Source organism: Leptopilina boulardi, unplaced genomic scaffold (assembly GCF_019393585.1).
Source record: "Leptopilina boulardi isolate dan_hultmark-lab unplaced genomic scaffold, ZJU_Lbou_2.1 LbouV2_393, whole genome shotgun sequence".
NCBI lineage: Eukaryota > Metazoa > Arthropoda > Insecta > Hymenoptera > Figitidae > Leptopilina > Leptopilina boulardi.
The window spans coordinates 328,810-344,776 of NW_026137966.1; the positions used below are offsets into that span (position 1 = coordinate 328,810).

The 15,967-nt window shown below is 30.4% G+C and overlaps 1 protein-coding gene across 1 annotated transcript in view; it reads right to left on the reverse strand.

Annotated features, from left to right (window-relative positions):
• Positions 1 to 15,967, reverse strand: part of LOC127288730 (beta-glucuronidase-like) — a 576,096-nt gene that overhangs the window by 282,406 nt on the left and 277,723 nt on the right. The window contains exons 7-8 of the mRNA XM_051316363.1: positions 13,321 to 13,600; positions 12,969 to 13,243 (exon numbers count right to left, since the gene is read on the reverse strand). Coding sequence (XP_051172320.1) covers positions 12,969 to 13,243; positions 13,321 to 13,600 — 555 coding nt within the window. The remainder of the gene's footprint in view (positions 1 to 12,968; positions 13,244 to 13,320; positions 13,601 to 15,967) is intronic.

Below are 15,967 nucleotides of genomic sequence, written 5' to 3' on the forward strand. Positions count from 1 at the left end.
TCATCTGTTTCATATTCATCTGAATCTTCGCCCGGTAGTTTGTAGAATTCAAAGGGTATTAATTCTTGTGGAGGTATTTCAACTTCGATATCTTCCGATGTGGTGTTAATTGCAAAAATATGACATGTTGCATCGTTATTTGTTACTATTGCTTCGCCTATTAATAATCCATCTGTAGTTTTTACTAATGGCAGGTATCCTTGTTTTAAATTAGTATTTATGGTGATTACTGGGGATTCTCAATTATTTTTGGCGTGCAAGATTGTTCCATTTTTCTCAAAATTCTCACGCTTGTAGGACGCTCCTTTTGTTCCACACTCGTCGTCGCGTCCGTTCGTCGAGGGATGTTGGAGTTTAAATGATCCTTTTCAGAAGGTTTAGGAGATTGCGCACGAAGGGGCGTTCTATTCCCTTCGTATGGTTTATCGTTGTGCATTTGTGGTAATGAAGAATGAGGAAAATAAGTGTAAGGATTATAAGGAACATATGCATTTGGAGGATAATGATTTGGGTGTTGCAAGTATGGTTGTTGATGACTGGTAGATGGTTAGTATGGTTGATATGGATTTTTCAATATACCAAAAGGAATAGGAGATTGAGCATGATGTCTCATTGCTTCATTTGGATGAGCAAATCGTACTCTAGGACTAGGGCTTCGTTCTCTGGAACCATAATCACTTGATTGAGAATTTCGTGAATAATGATATGCATTATATTCCGCTTTATGATACTGATGTCGGGTTTCAAATTCCAAAGCAAATTTTAATGCTTCTTCAATGGTTGTAGGATTTCTAGCTTCTAGAATACTAGACATACCATCTGGTAAACCTCGGGTGAATGCTTCTAATGCACATTCAACTAAGGGTTCCATCATAGTGTTTGATCTTTCGACACCATATTTATCTTGAAGAGCAGCCTTAGCTCCTACCATCAAAAGCAATATTTTGTCGTAAAACTCACTAACGTTATCATTTCGGCCCATACGAATTGTAGATATTTCTTGTAGATACCATGTATATGACTTGCAATGAGCAAATCTTTGTTTTAAATGTTGGACTAGTTCGTCTATGGTATTAAAATTCTTACCTTGTATACTATCTCTAGCCACACCTTTTAATCTGGCAAGAATTGCCTTTAAATATTGTTTTTCACAATTAATAGGAATATTAGACACACTATTTATTATATCTTCTATAAAATCTCTTACAGGAATGTTTTTACCATCATAAAAAGGAATATTCATTATGCCCTGTTGCAACGCAAAACACTAAGCCATTGATGTTATCATGGCATCATTTAAAGTTCTATTAATATTACCGGATAAATTACTTGTTTGTGGTCTATCTGTAGCCATGATTATAAGTTTACTAATAACGGACGGAATAATTAAAATATCTCGTTAATTATATCAAATGAAAATGGTAAACCTAAAATTCCAACAATATTAGAATTACTCTCACTATTAATAGTTTGGAATTCTAAAACTGTGTAATTGATGCAAACTTTTGCTTCTCCGATAGTGTTGACTGTACTATCTCTTAAGGAATATTTAATTATGCGATTTATTCCTAAAAAGGGAATTAATTCACTTTCTTTAATTAAATTGATTGGTAAAGATGGATCAAGTATGAATAAACACTCGTGATCCTTAAAGAAATATGATTCCAAAAGAATTTTTGGATATAATTGATTATATTTTTCAATAAAATGAAAGTATGAGTTCATAGGGGAATACGGATAATGGCGGCTTGGAACCGTATAGCCGTATTGCTACTAGGGAGTTTTAGTGTTATCGGACTATTGTCTATCTGACACAACTCGTCTTGTACTACTTACGGACCAACGCAATTGGCGCTAGACAGTAGTGCGAGAGTATAAAATCAAACTTTCGCGCCTGTTTACAACTGCAACCTCTTATGCTAGTATATTCGCCTGATATCTTTTCTCAAGAAGGCTTTATTTAAACCTAAATTTCTTCTAAATTTTGGGAATCTAAAATTTTTGTTTTTGTTCTATTGATTAGTTGTATTAAAGAGAATGATTCTATGAAATTTGAATTTTTGTTATTATCAATGTCGAGAATTATATTGACTAATATTGTATATTATATATAGTTTTATGTAAAGTTATAACCGAAATTCACTAGGATCTGTGTTAAGAAAAGATAATCCAAGAACACCTGTCAATTCGGGTTGTTGATTGTTAATGTAGGTGTGATATTGATATTACAAATAAATCAAAAATTGAGACCTCTTTTCAATTGTTTGTGTAAATCAAGAGCTTAGACAGAATTCGCCGAACGGCGTAAAACGTCGAGTACAAAGTCAAAATTCGCCGGACGGCGTAAAATTGACCCTGCTAAGACCTCAAAATTCCAAACAATGATATTATCAAAATTTATTGATATGAAAACCTCGCCGGACGGCGAAGACCTCCAATTTTCAAAGCTATAGTTCGCCGGACGGCGTAAAAATAGCTTACTCAATAATATTTTAAATGATTTTATGAATTTATTAAACAGTCGGTTTTAAACACCCTAATTCTCAAGTTCGCCGGACGGCGTAAAATGAAAATATAACAAATTCTGTAATTCGCCGGACGGCGTAAGAACAAAACTGCTAGAGAATTTAAAATGACCGTTTACAAATGTTTATAGTGAAGTATATGAATAAACATTTAATGAAATATGATGTGTTTATAAGGGTGATATAATTGATTTTGAATAAATTTGAACCCTTAAAAATTTTGAAGTTTGCTCTAAATAAAGATGCCGAATTATTTGAGAATATTCGTAAAATTGTTTTTGCAACAAAAGTGACAATCCCACCGCTGCCACCAAATCTGCTGTTACGTTCCGAACTAGGCATGGTTTTTAAATAAAATGAATTTTATTTACTTGAATGTAATAAGGCTGATTAATCAGGTTGGTAAAGCCTGATATTTATTTTTATGTAGGATCGTGGTTACTTGTCAAAACTACGGGTTTTGCGTTACAATAACAAGTCAAATATTCCCTTTTATAACATTTATTGATTAAATAATAATTATATAGTAATAATGATACAAGTTTACAATTCTTTTACTTACTTTTAGCAATGAAGTTGGATAAATCGATGATTATAGCTTAGTCGTTATAATTGGTTTTGATTTGATTTGAAATAGTTCGTTTTGGTCGCACTTGTGTAACTTTAACGACTTAGATTGCACCGGCACACAAAAAAAAATTTCGAGTGCGAAGACCGCCACATGGTAGGTTCTCTTCCTTAAGATGTATCTAAAGAGAAAATCCTAGTCCGACCTCGAGTTTGGTTCTTGTTTCATTTTTACAGGCCTGGTGGGGGGGTGTAGTTTGAGAAATTAACATACATGGGAATTTAATTTCTTTTATCAACTGAAAGTGAATGTTTGCTTATTCTAACTGTGGATTTTGATTCAGTGGCTCTAATTACATGAAAATTTAATAAATACACAAATTTAAAAATGGCGGATCCAATATGGCGGACCTAAAATGGTGGATTTTTTGAAAAATTTGCTTGGATTTCCTTGAAACTTGTTACTAGGGGGTTTTTCGGGTCGCTGATTACGAATTTGATGTCAAATTTTATAAATTCAATATGGCGGATCCAATATGGCGGACCTAAAATGGTGGATTTTTGAAAAATTTGTTTGGATTTCCTTGAAACTTGTTACTAGGGGGTTTTTGGGGTCGCTGATTACGAATTTGATGTTAGTTTTTCATAATTCAAAATGGCGGACCTAAAATGGTGGATTTTTGAAAAATTTGTTTGGATTTTCTTGAAACTTGTTACTAGGGGGTTTTTGGGGTCGCTGATTACGAATTTGATGTTACTTTTTCAAAATTCAAAATGGCGGATCTAATATGGCTGAAAATTTTCGAAAAATTGTTTGGTTTTTGTAAAAAATTGCTATTTTGGGCTGTTTAGGTTGCTGAATAAGATTCTGACACTTCTATTTTTTAAATTTTGCAATAGTGAATTTAATGTGGCTGACAATTAAAATTTTTTTATTTTCTCGATCGTTTACCCTGAATCTGAATTCACCAAAATTTAGTAATGGCTTGATGTAAAAGTTGTCAAAATATAACTGCATATCTGTAAAAATACAACCTCAAGTTAGTTGTCTTATAAATAATATTTCTCCGATTTAATTTCTATTTTTTCTATTTTCGCGACTAGGACACCTCCCCGTGGTGAAGGCGGGCAACGAATTTTCGGCTAAGTTTCTAGGTTTAAAATATGCCTTCATGGCAAAAGTAGATAAGAAGATTACGATGCAGAGGAGGGATACCTCAGTATCAAGCCATTACTAAATTTTGGTGAATTCAGATTCAGGGTAAACGATCGAGAAAATAAAAAAATTTTAATTGTCAGCCACATTAAATTCACTATTCCAAAATTTAAAAAAAAGAAGTGTCAGAATCTTATTCAGCAACCTAAACAGTCCAAAATAGCAATTTTTTACAAAAACCAAACAATTTTTCGAAAATTTTCAGCCATATTAGATCCGCCATTTTGAATTTTGAAAAACTAACATCAAATTCGTAATCAGCGACCCCAAAAACCCCCTAGCAACAAGTTTCAAGAAAACCCAAACAAATTTTTCAAAAATCCACCATTTTAGGTCCGCCATTTTGAATTTTGAAAAACTAACATCAAATTCGTAATCAGCGACCCCAAAAACCCCCTAGTAACAAGTTTCAAGGAAATCCAAACAAATTTTTCAAAAATCCACCATTTTAGGTCCGCCAAATTGGATCCGCCATATTGAATTTATAAAATTTGACATCAAATTCGTAATCAGCGACCCGAAAAACCCCCTAGTAACAAGTTTCAAGGAAATCCAAGCAAATTTTTCAAAAAATCCACCATTTTAGGTCCGCCATATTGGATCCGCCATTTTTAAATTTGTGTATTTATTAAATTTTCATGTAATTAGTGCCACTGAATCAAAATCCACAGTTAGAATAAGCAAACATTCACTTTCAGTTGATAAAAGAAATTAAATTCCCATATATGTTAATTTCTCAAACTACACCCCCCCACCAGGCCTGTAAAAATGAAACAAGAACCAAACTCGAGGTCGGACTAGGATTTTCTCTTTAGATACATCTTAAGGAAGAGAACCTACCATGTGGCGGTCTTCGCACTCGAAATTTTTTTTTTGTGTGCCGGTGTTGTTTTATAACTATTTAAAGAATTACAATATTCTTTATTGTTATTTCTCGTCACTAGCACCTTTGACAGGAATGAATTTTATAGCAGGTGTAAGAGAAGCAACATATACTAAATTGACAAATTTAGAAAAAGAGATAATGCAAGATTTCTTTAGTATTTATAGTTATAAATACGACAGTTATTTCTATTAAATTATTGATTCTAAGTGTTAATTTGCTTCTCTTGCACCTATTGGCTATCAGGAAAGAACTATGTTCTAAGTGAAAAGTCAAATTAACTTGCACCTATTGGCTATCAGGAAAGAATACAATAATTAGGGCGAAAGTAAACTGAAGGGTCGCTCTACGATATTAGAGATTGCACCGGAACTTTTGACAAGCTTTATGGAAAAAGCTCTTGTTTATATACTAGTCGATTATGCTAATTAGTGGGAGAAATGTCATATTATTGAGAAAGGGGTGATCTATAAATAGAATCACTTTCTTTATATGGTAATGATCTACATCGCATGTATGACATTGAATCTTCTTCTTTCTGAATTCTCTCTTTTATATGCTGACAATGGACTTTTGAAGATCATATTACACTTGGATCTTCACAACCTTCACATTCTTCACGCGTATAAACAAACAAGCTCGAACTTGCTTCACATTTTGCTTACATATATCCTATTTTTAGCTTTTCAACTTTCTGAACTTTTATGGTGAAAACGAATGTCATATCTCTTTTGAGATCGATTTCGTTTCCACACTCTATCCTATCAATATATACATAAATAAATACATTAAAATAAGACATATAGTTTAAGTATTGTAAAATTATCATAGAATTATATAAAATGTCTTATTTTAATGATAATTTTAAGGAAAATTAGGGAAAATTGTTACCGGGATGTAACATTCTGGCACCCAAATTTGCTTAGCACGTCAGGATTTTGAGAAAAGAGGGGGTAAAGACTCCAAAAAAGTGTTTTCAGCATATTCTTAACTTAATAAAATTTGTTTCACTCAAAATACTTAAACGGCGTTTTTGTCTTCAAATATATGTATGAAAATGTGTCGATCACACTATAGATTGACCTGTTTAAAGCAAAAATGCAGTTGTGCCTTTCAAAAATGTATAAATTTAAATTAAATTACGATTTTTATTATCATCTTTTAATTGCTCCTACAGGAGTACATTTAGAGGCACATCAATGAAAAAGGTCTTAAAATTTTCGTTTTTTCATTCTCTATTCAGAAATTCATTGAACTTTTATTTTTATTGAACGCCGCACAAGATATTTCCTTAAGAAGAGTAAAATTGAATTTAAAAAATTAATGGAAGTTAATAAATCAAAAATTCACATTCTAGATGAAATTTCTAAAAATTAATAAAAAATAATATATAATTTATAATTATTTACAGTTATATCGGTTTTTTTTAAATGCAAGGAACACAATTATTTTATATTTAAACTTGAATTTAAATAAATACAAAATTTTTCAGCTAAAATGGAAATTTTTTTTTCTTAACTTTCCTTAATTTATTAAATTTACCTCAAATTTATACTTTATATATTCCAATCGACTCGTTTTCATGCAAGGCATACAATTATTTTATATATAAACTTCAATTTAAAAAATCACAAAATTTTATTGACAAAATGTGAATTTTTGATTTTTTAACTTTCATTAATTCTTTTAATTTAAATTGCAACTATACTTTATATATACCAATCGATTTGTCTTGACGTAAGGAATACGATTTTATTATATATAACCTTAAATTTTCTATTTCAAAATTTTTTCGATTAAAAAAAATTTTGGAAAAAGACCATAAAATTTTTTTTGGGTATTTTTTAAAATCCTCTTGTCATATTTGAGATATTAATATAAGTGAGCCTACCAAATTTTATCTAAATCCACTAAAACCTGTTAAAGTTTTCGTCTAAACCAAAAAGGGATCCACACACACACATACATCCGGACAATTGATCAGGATCTCATATAACATGTTTCTATATAGAAAAAAATTTGTTTCCGCCACTTTGAAAATTTTTATAAACGAAAGGACTTCAAAGTTTCCTCCACGAGGAAGCAAAAAAGAGAAGAATTTTTATAAATAAATAATATATTTTTAGTATTATAATTTCTAACTATGCTTGTAACAAAATCTAGTTCCTATAAGGTGTTACGTTGAGGCTGGACGTTTTCCGTTCTCACGCTCGCGGCGTGAAATCCAAAACGTCAGCAAAAATGCAATGACCAATAGACCCAGAGACACTAGAAATTCAAAATCATAATTACACTAAATTGCCGCACCTAAATTCAGAGCCGATGGCTAGAGGCTGGTCTATGTGTGAAAATCATTGCAGTACAACTCTTAATCGCGAGTCAGCTCCAGGTTTCTGGAGGCATAAAAGTAATACAAGACGCCGGGGCTTAGCCCGTCCGTGAATCGGTACCAATTTTGAAGGTGCTTTTCGCGCGCTACCTTGCAAAAAGTGCATAAAAATTATTATAATAAAAAAAACATTATGAGGAGCGATAATAAAATTGTGCTTCTCATCGGTAATTGTAAGAAGTGTGGTGAGTAAGAGAATATAAATGTATCGTTACGCTAAAATTATTTCTGCGCATGATAACTTTTTTTTGAATTTTTTTTGTGTCTTACTCCTTAAAGTAAGTCCATACTAAATAAGTATAATGGTTATACTCTTATAGTATTGGTTATACTCATATAGTCTACCTAAAATAGCAAGAGCTTCTTCCTTTTTGGTGGATAAATTCTTGCAACCTGCGTTTTGGCCTATATCGATATATCGAAATATCGATGGTTGGAAAGGGAGGTAGGCGTGGCCAAAACGCAGGTTGCAAGAATTTATCCACCAAAAAGGAAGAAGCTCTTACTATTTTAGGTAGACTATACACTACCGTCCGAAATTGTGCGAACGCTTACACCGCGAGTCATTGAAAAACTTACTCGCGTGAAAATAAAGATAACTCTGACAGAAATTAGCGTAGAGACTTCTCCCTTATAGCGTTGGAAAGCTTATGAAATTTCGAAAAAAATGATTCCTATTTGAATGAGATTGCTTTAATAGGTTTAAATATATCATGTTACAAAGTTGAAAAAATAATTGTAATTTTTTGCTTATTACCTACCTTGCCTTTAACCTCTTGCATGGTCCAGGAAAATCGACGAAAAAAATTGTCCGTTAATATAATTATTCCTTGAAATCTAAGCTTTCCATTGATTCCAAGAACAATAAAAAATGTTGACGGGTTTGCCAGTATGTAATTGAAAAAAAAGGACGAGCGTGCACGAAAAAAAATTCGACCGTCAATCGCTCGATTTTCCCGTCTCGCTGCCTCTTTCGTTCGTGCGCCAGGGCCGAAACAGAGAATTTTGATTAGGCGCTTTCCGGGCACCATTAATTTCATTATTTTTTCCTTTTTGTGAACATAAATTATTTGTATAACGCGAAAAATATCATAATTGTGTTATAAGTTAATTATACAGTTATTAAAATTAAATAAATGTAATAAAACTTATATATTTCATGATTAAAAAATTCAATTTGAAAAACTTATACAATGTTCTTGGAAATTGAATTTTATGTTTTCAAATTATTTTTTTTTACAGTCAACAATCGAACATATAAATTTATTTTTAAATAGTACATTATGTTAACTTAACATCACCGGAATATTAGATTGCATAGTTATGATATTACGCTATAATATGTCGGCTAAAAATGACATTTCTATTATTTATTGAAGATTTTGTAAAAATTAAAATATATTTATAATCATTAAACAATTTATTATTAAGAATCAAAAACCTCGTTGGTCAAATTGAATTTTTTAATAATGAAATATATAAGTTTTATTACATTTATTTAATTTTAATAACTGTATAATTAACTTATAACACAATTATGATATCTTTCGCGTTATACAAATAATTTATGTTCACAAAAAGGCAAAAATAATGAAATTAATGGTGCCCGGAAAGCGCCTAATCAAAATCCTCTGTTTCGGCCCTGGTGCACGAACGAAAGAGGCAGCGAGACGGGAAAATCGAGCGATTGACGGTCGAATTTTTTTTCGTGCACGCTCGTCCTTTTTTTCAATTACATACTGGCAAACCCGCCAACATTTTTTATTGTTCTTGGAATCAATGGAAAGCTTAGATTTCAAGGAATAATTATGTTAAAGGAGAATTTTTTTCGTCGATTTTCCTGGACCATGCAAGAGGTTAAAGTCAAGGTAGGTAATAAGCAAAAAATTACAATTATTTTTTCAACTTTGTAACATGATATATTTAAACCTATTTAAGCAATCTCATTCAAATAGGAATCATTTTTTTCGAAATTTAATAAGCTTTCCAACGCTATAAGGGAAAAGTCTCTACGTTAATTTCTCTCAGAGTTATCTTTATTTTCACGCGAGTATGTTTTTCAATGACTCGCGGTGTAAGCGTTCGCACAATTTCGGACGGTAGTGTATGTCGTACTTCGAGGGCATCAATTTTATGCTTTTAAAGTACGTCACTATTACTATAAGAGTATTCCCATTATACTTATTTAGTATGTACTTACTTTAAACTAAAAAAGCATTATTTCATACTTTAATAGGTTAGCCAAATTATATACTATTAAATGATAAAGCACCAGTTTGGTGCTAAAATAGTTAATTTGTTATTTCCGTGTATGAGTGAGATTATTTTATTAATTGTTATTTTTTTAAAAACAATTTTTCTAATAAATAGTGTACTAAAAAGTGTTGGATTTTACTGTTGTTTTGCCATTGGCCAAAATCCTAAATTCAGATTATTTTATGCACACGTGCAAGGCTCGGCAGATACGTCATTTAAATTGGATAAACGACCCCATACAAATTAAACAGAATTTATTAAGATTTTCTTTAATCTTTTCCGCATTTTATCTTATGAAAATCCTAGCAGCTTGGTGCCTCGTCTAACCTAAAAAAAATTGGCTTTATCTCAAAAGATCACTATTTTAAATTATTTGAATTTTACAGTTTAATAACTTTTAACAACAATTGCTTGGGTTCGTAACAAGCTGATGGTGGCAGCGGTGGTGTATTTCCTACGTAGCTGACAGCCACGTTACTTTTGTAACGAAAAATTGTTACTGTAATGTGTTACTTCATAACGCATCAATTTTCGCTTGTTTAAAAATTTTTTTTTCCTTTTTGCTTTGTTTTTTTGTTTGACGTACAATCTGCTATTTCAAAAAAAATACTTTGCAAGTAATTTTCTTATTACGATGACCTTAATAGTTTTTCTTCTTGAAGTTGCATTGGTGTATATTTTGTATTGCATTTTTCTCACACGTTTATCAGTGAAATTTTCGAGATTATATTTCAGATAAATTGCCTTAGTTTTGATATTAGAAGGGAAAGTATATTCTTTTAATTAACACGGAACTTAAGAAAAAATTAATCGGAAATTACTTCGAATTAATTTTCTACTGACTAGGAGTGAAGAGTATGTAACGACCCTATCTAGCTGCAGAAAAAAAGATTTTGGCTCTCCTAAGGGATAATGACGTAATTTCCAACAGTCAGTAGTTGGGAGCTGTAGAAATTCACAGAATTGGAAGAAAAATCTTTTTCTCTTGTTGGAGACTCGGAGGATAGCGCCAGGCTATTCATCGTGGATTTTTTTAAATAGAATAAATTTTTATTAAAAACGAAATAGACCAAAAATAAAAGACCCTTGCAAAGGATAAGTTTAGTACCTTTTAAAGATTATTTCAAGAAACCTCTGAACTCGTGGGAAAAATTTTCATACTATTTTGAATGCCTGTTAAACAGAGCAGAAGTTTAAATTAACTGCGTACAGGGACATCCATCCCAGGTTGGAAAAATTCAGTAAGGATAGAAAAACGTCAGGAAATTCGTCACTCGTAATTTTTTTTCTCTCTAAAGAAAAGGAATATTTTTTTATTTGGGCCCTTTTGAGACTATATTTGTTCAATTTACCACAATGAATTTTCGCAATGACCATCCCGGAAAATGACTCACCAACCATCGTGGTAAACTCAGAAAATCTTATTTGGAAAAAATTACACTCATAGTTACAAATTATTTTAATAAGAATAACAGAAATCACAGAAACAACTTTTTAAAAATGCGTATTTTTTACTTACCTATAGTCAGTATTACCAATTTAAAATCGAAGTAAAAAAACTTTGTCGAAATGGTATATACATAATACAAAAAAGATTTTATCTTTACAAACTCTTAGAATGATTAAAATCACTCATAAATTTTTTTCTAAACAAGAACAATTAATTTAAAATGTTTTTATCAAACACAAGTTTTAAGAATCAGAAAGTCTAAAAAATTTTATTTTCATTTTAATAAAATTGAAATTTTTTCACTTTTTTTCTCAATAAAAATCAAAGAGGAGCAGTTTTGATTATCTCCCTACTGTTAATTACCATATGAGATCCTTTATAAGATCGCTTATGGTTTTTTATATGTTATTCTATACGAAATCTTATAAGGACATCTGGTAAGAATCACACCAGTGGCCATACAGGATTCCATATAGGATCTTATATGGGGTCAATTTGTAAATATCTCAAAAACGGTAAGAGATACGCAAAATCGGACAAAATTTTGAGTTTATTATATGCAAAGCAAAAACATTTTGTGTTTAAAACCTAAAATATGTCTCATGTTTTTTTTAAAAAATAACTATTAAATTCCCATGTAGGATCCTATGTAAGATCTCATATAAAATTCTATATGGACACTCATGAAATTTTTCTCATGAGTTTCCATATAGGATTCTCGTAAGATCTCGTGTAGTATCTCATATGAGAAACCATAAGTGATCTTATACGTGATCTCATACGGGAATTTACAATAGAGCGCTTTACGATTTTTGGACAATTCTAATCAAAACGAAAAATCTCTCGCGTTTAACTTTCATCGTCATTTTAGACAAGCCAATCGATATTGGTTTCAAAAAATATAACAGGTTTTCGGATCTTTCCAGAAAATGATGCAAATTCGGTCTCATTTTGATACCTTATTATCAAAACGTTGCAACCCGAAATAAGACTTTTTAAGAAACTGTGAAATAAACAATAATTTAAGAGATAAAATATTTTTAATAGAGTATGTCCATTAAATGGATTTTTTGCATAATGAATCTAAGATATATTAATCTATGCATAGTGAAGACGTAACTTTATCAGTGTGTGTAGGTTTTCTACTTAATTTACACATGATAGGTTAAAATTTCTAACCGAAACCGATACTTTAAAATCCAAAAGAAAATTTGAAGTGTTTTGACATTTGGGTTAAATTTTTTCATGCGTACCGTGTTAAGTTGTAAAAGTTTAAAAATTTTCTATTTATTATTCTAGATTATGTAGGGTGTCAAAGACATTAGTACTATAATAAAAAAATGGATTATAGATTTTTTAAAATTGTTTCCGGTGTTATAATCGCTTTAAAAAGTAAAAAGAAATTCTTGATATACATTCAGACACAGAGTTTTAACAGCTTTCCATCCATCTAAGTTTAAAGTCTCTAACTTTTTTCTAATTTGAAATATCTTGCTTTAAAGACAGCATCAAATTTCTACTCTACGCACGTCCAGCGTACCGAAAATTTATGACGATTCTGTATAATATACTATAAATATATGTGTAATTAAATATTTTACTTTAATGTAAAAATATATTTATTCTCACTGGTTTAGTTACCAGAAATATTATTAAAATTTATAATAATCTTAAGTTATAACCTGTCTGCCATATCCATTACTTCGTCACTATAAGGATAATGACTCGTTCTGTAAGCATTAGCACCAATCCATTGTAGCAGTTCATAATCTCTGGTCATTGTTACTAAATCAAGTCCACGTCCTCTTATAGCTGAATCTTCATGTCTACCAAATCCGCGAAGATATAATTTCTTATTATTTAGAAGAAGACTAGTATTGGTCCACTGTAAAGTTCTAATACCAACGGGTAACCTGTAAATATCTGACTTTGTGTTATTTGGAACAGATAAAGTAACCTAAAACAAAAAAATGAGAAAATTTTTATTTTCAATATTTTCCTTAATCTCATTAAAATAATGTAGATTTGCATTACCTCTAAAGTGTATAAATATCCCGGATTTGAATCCATATTTATAGGCCACCAAAGTTTTGCATGAGATACTTTTAAAGTACCCTTCATTTCATAAACTGGTTCCTTGATTGCTAATGAATTTTCTGCATCTAAAAGTCTAACTCTGCAGGCAGTCATTTCTTTCTCTTTCATCCCAGTTGCCTTAATAACATATTTTACAATTCCCATTTGTCCTACTATTCCTGTCTTTACTGTTATATCTTCAATATATACCCGTGGCTTTGTGTGTAATAATACTGGCCTAATAATAATATAGATTATTTTAAAATACTAAATTTTTTAAAATGTAATTAATAATAATATAAAATTTGCAGTTTAAAACTAAAAATATAATATTTTATTCCTTTGAGGGGCACGTTCTAGAAAGTGGTTTTTTTTCTTGCAACCTTTTGGCATTAGTCAAAACCCCCTACAGCCTACAATTTTAAACATAAACAATATTTTTAAAAGAGATCTCTGTAGCCGTATATTAAAAATATTTTGTTAAACATTTAGAATGCCTAAACAAATTATATGGTATTTTGTTATACAATTCAAATTATTGAAATCAATTCATATGCACGTTTTTCCTTAGTGTATGTAAGCTGTGAAGCTTGGGTTAAAAAATATCGAAAAATTATAAATAGTATTTAAATATTAAAAATGATAAGTAAAATGAGTAAATCTTAAATTTACTTAAAGTAATCAGAGAAGTTTAAAATTATCTTTTTACTTGAGATTTAAACATTATATACCTTCAGCTATACTTTTATAAACAGGTTGAGAACCATTTCGTGCTCACAGATTAGAACTCTCATAGGCAGAATCTAGAAAAGACCTTTTGTTTTGGTGTCGTTATTCAAAGCTGCGTCAACAACGGGGAAAAAAATGTGTAGCGTTCGTGTAGTGTTGGCCTCTGTATATATGTATAACAATTTTTGAACAGAGTTAGGGTACATCTATGATTGAGGTTATGTTTTGACGGCAATTAATATGAAAAATTTTAACTATTGGTATATTCTTTTCTCATTAAGAATTAACATTTTAAGTGGTACCCGTCATCTATGGGAGCATTTTTCGTGTCTTTGCCGATAGTTATCTAAAATTGTGTTCTGAAAAGGTTTTTATCTTTTTCTATTTAGGTCATTTTCACTAATTTGTGCAAAGTGATCACAATGTTTATTGCATAAAAATTAGCATGAACATTCGATGTATTAATTTTTCTATGACTATTTTGAAAATGTAGAAAATGGGAAGTTGTGACTCACATCATATTCAACAGTTTTTAATACGCACTCTCTGTTTTTATTTTGCATTATTTATTAATAATTGCTGTTTTATGCATTTTAAATATTTTTCTTTAGTGAAATGAGACTTTTTACATCTTTATTCACTATAATTACATGCGTAACAATTCTTAAAATTTCGAAAAAGTTTTGAAGTATTAAATACACGTGTAATTAAGGAGGGAAACTCGTGTAAATGTACTTTTTTCAAGAATTTAAAAAAAACTGGTGAAGTTTATTGAATTAAATTAAAGCATTCCTCAAAGTACACAATATAAGCTTTGTTAAAAAATTTTATTCATTAAAAATATTACTAAATGGAGGTGTTACAGGTGTTTGAAGTTGCATCTTTGATTTTGCGCCGTGCAACCTACAGGTAACAAGTTTCAACTAAAATTAAAATTTTCACCGTTAAAATAAGTAACTATGCTTTGCAAGACCAATAAAAAACTAAAAAAAATTTTTTTTGAAAATTTGGGACCATTTTGAAAGAAAATCACTTTTATTTTTTAAACAATGTTTAAAAGCAATTAAACTATTGCACTAAAACAAAGATTTACTATTAATTGTTTATGGTTCTTGCTAATGACAATTAATAAAATTATATTGACAATAAACCGAAAGAATAGAGGCATCTCGTGCTCATATTTAACTGCATTTGGTAGAATCTGAAGTGCTAAACTTATGATTACTATAGACATTCATACATCTAATTATATATTAGTAATGTAGGATCCTATTCTACATATAGTAAACTAATTTCTACACGGAGAGAAAAATGCAGCATTTGTAGCATGAAAGTTCTACCTTTAAACGCATGGGACATCAGCATACTACGATTGCACAAAGTTATACTTTTTCGGTATAGTTTTATGCAACTGTAGTATAAGACCACGCCTCTTAAGCAGGAACGTCCATACAAAATTAACATAGAGGGCTCCCATACTACAAACGCTTAATTTTTCTCTCCGTGTAAAGCAAAAAAAAGTTGTATAAAAATTTTGTTTTACACGAGTTTTCCCCCTTAAACGTAGAGTTTCAGTAACAAATTTAAATCAAAGTATCGATTACACGTGTCATTAAACGTGATACAAGTTCATAAAATTTTCGAGAAATATCAATAGGATATTCGCTAATAGGTCGAAAGATGCGCCTTGAAAAACTCTACAAAACTAGAAATAAATATCGATTGGTGTCAATACATTTTTTTAAAGCTATGGGCAAAAAACGATTTTTTAAAAATTTAAAAATGCAAGAAAATAATAGTAAATCTTTATTAATACTGCTCAAAATACTTTCATTATTTGATCTACACTCAAAAAAAGTTAATTGAATCCAGTAAA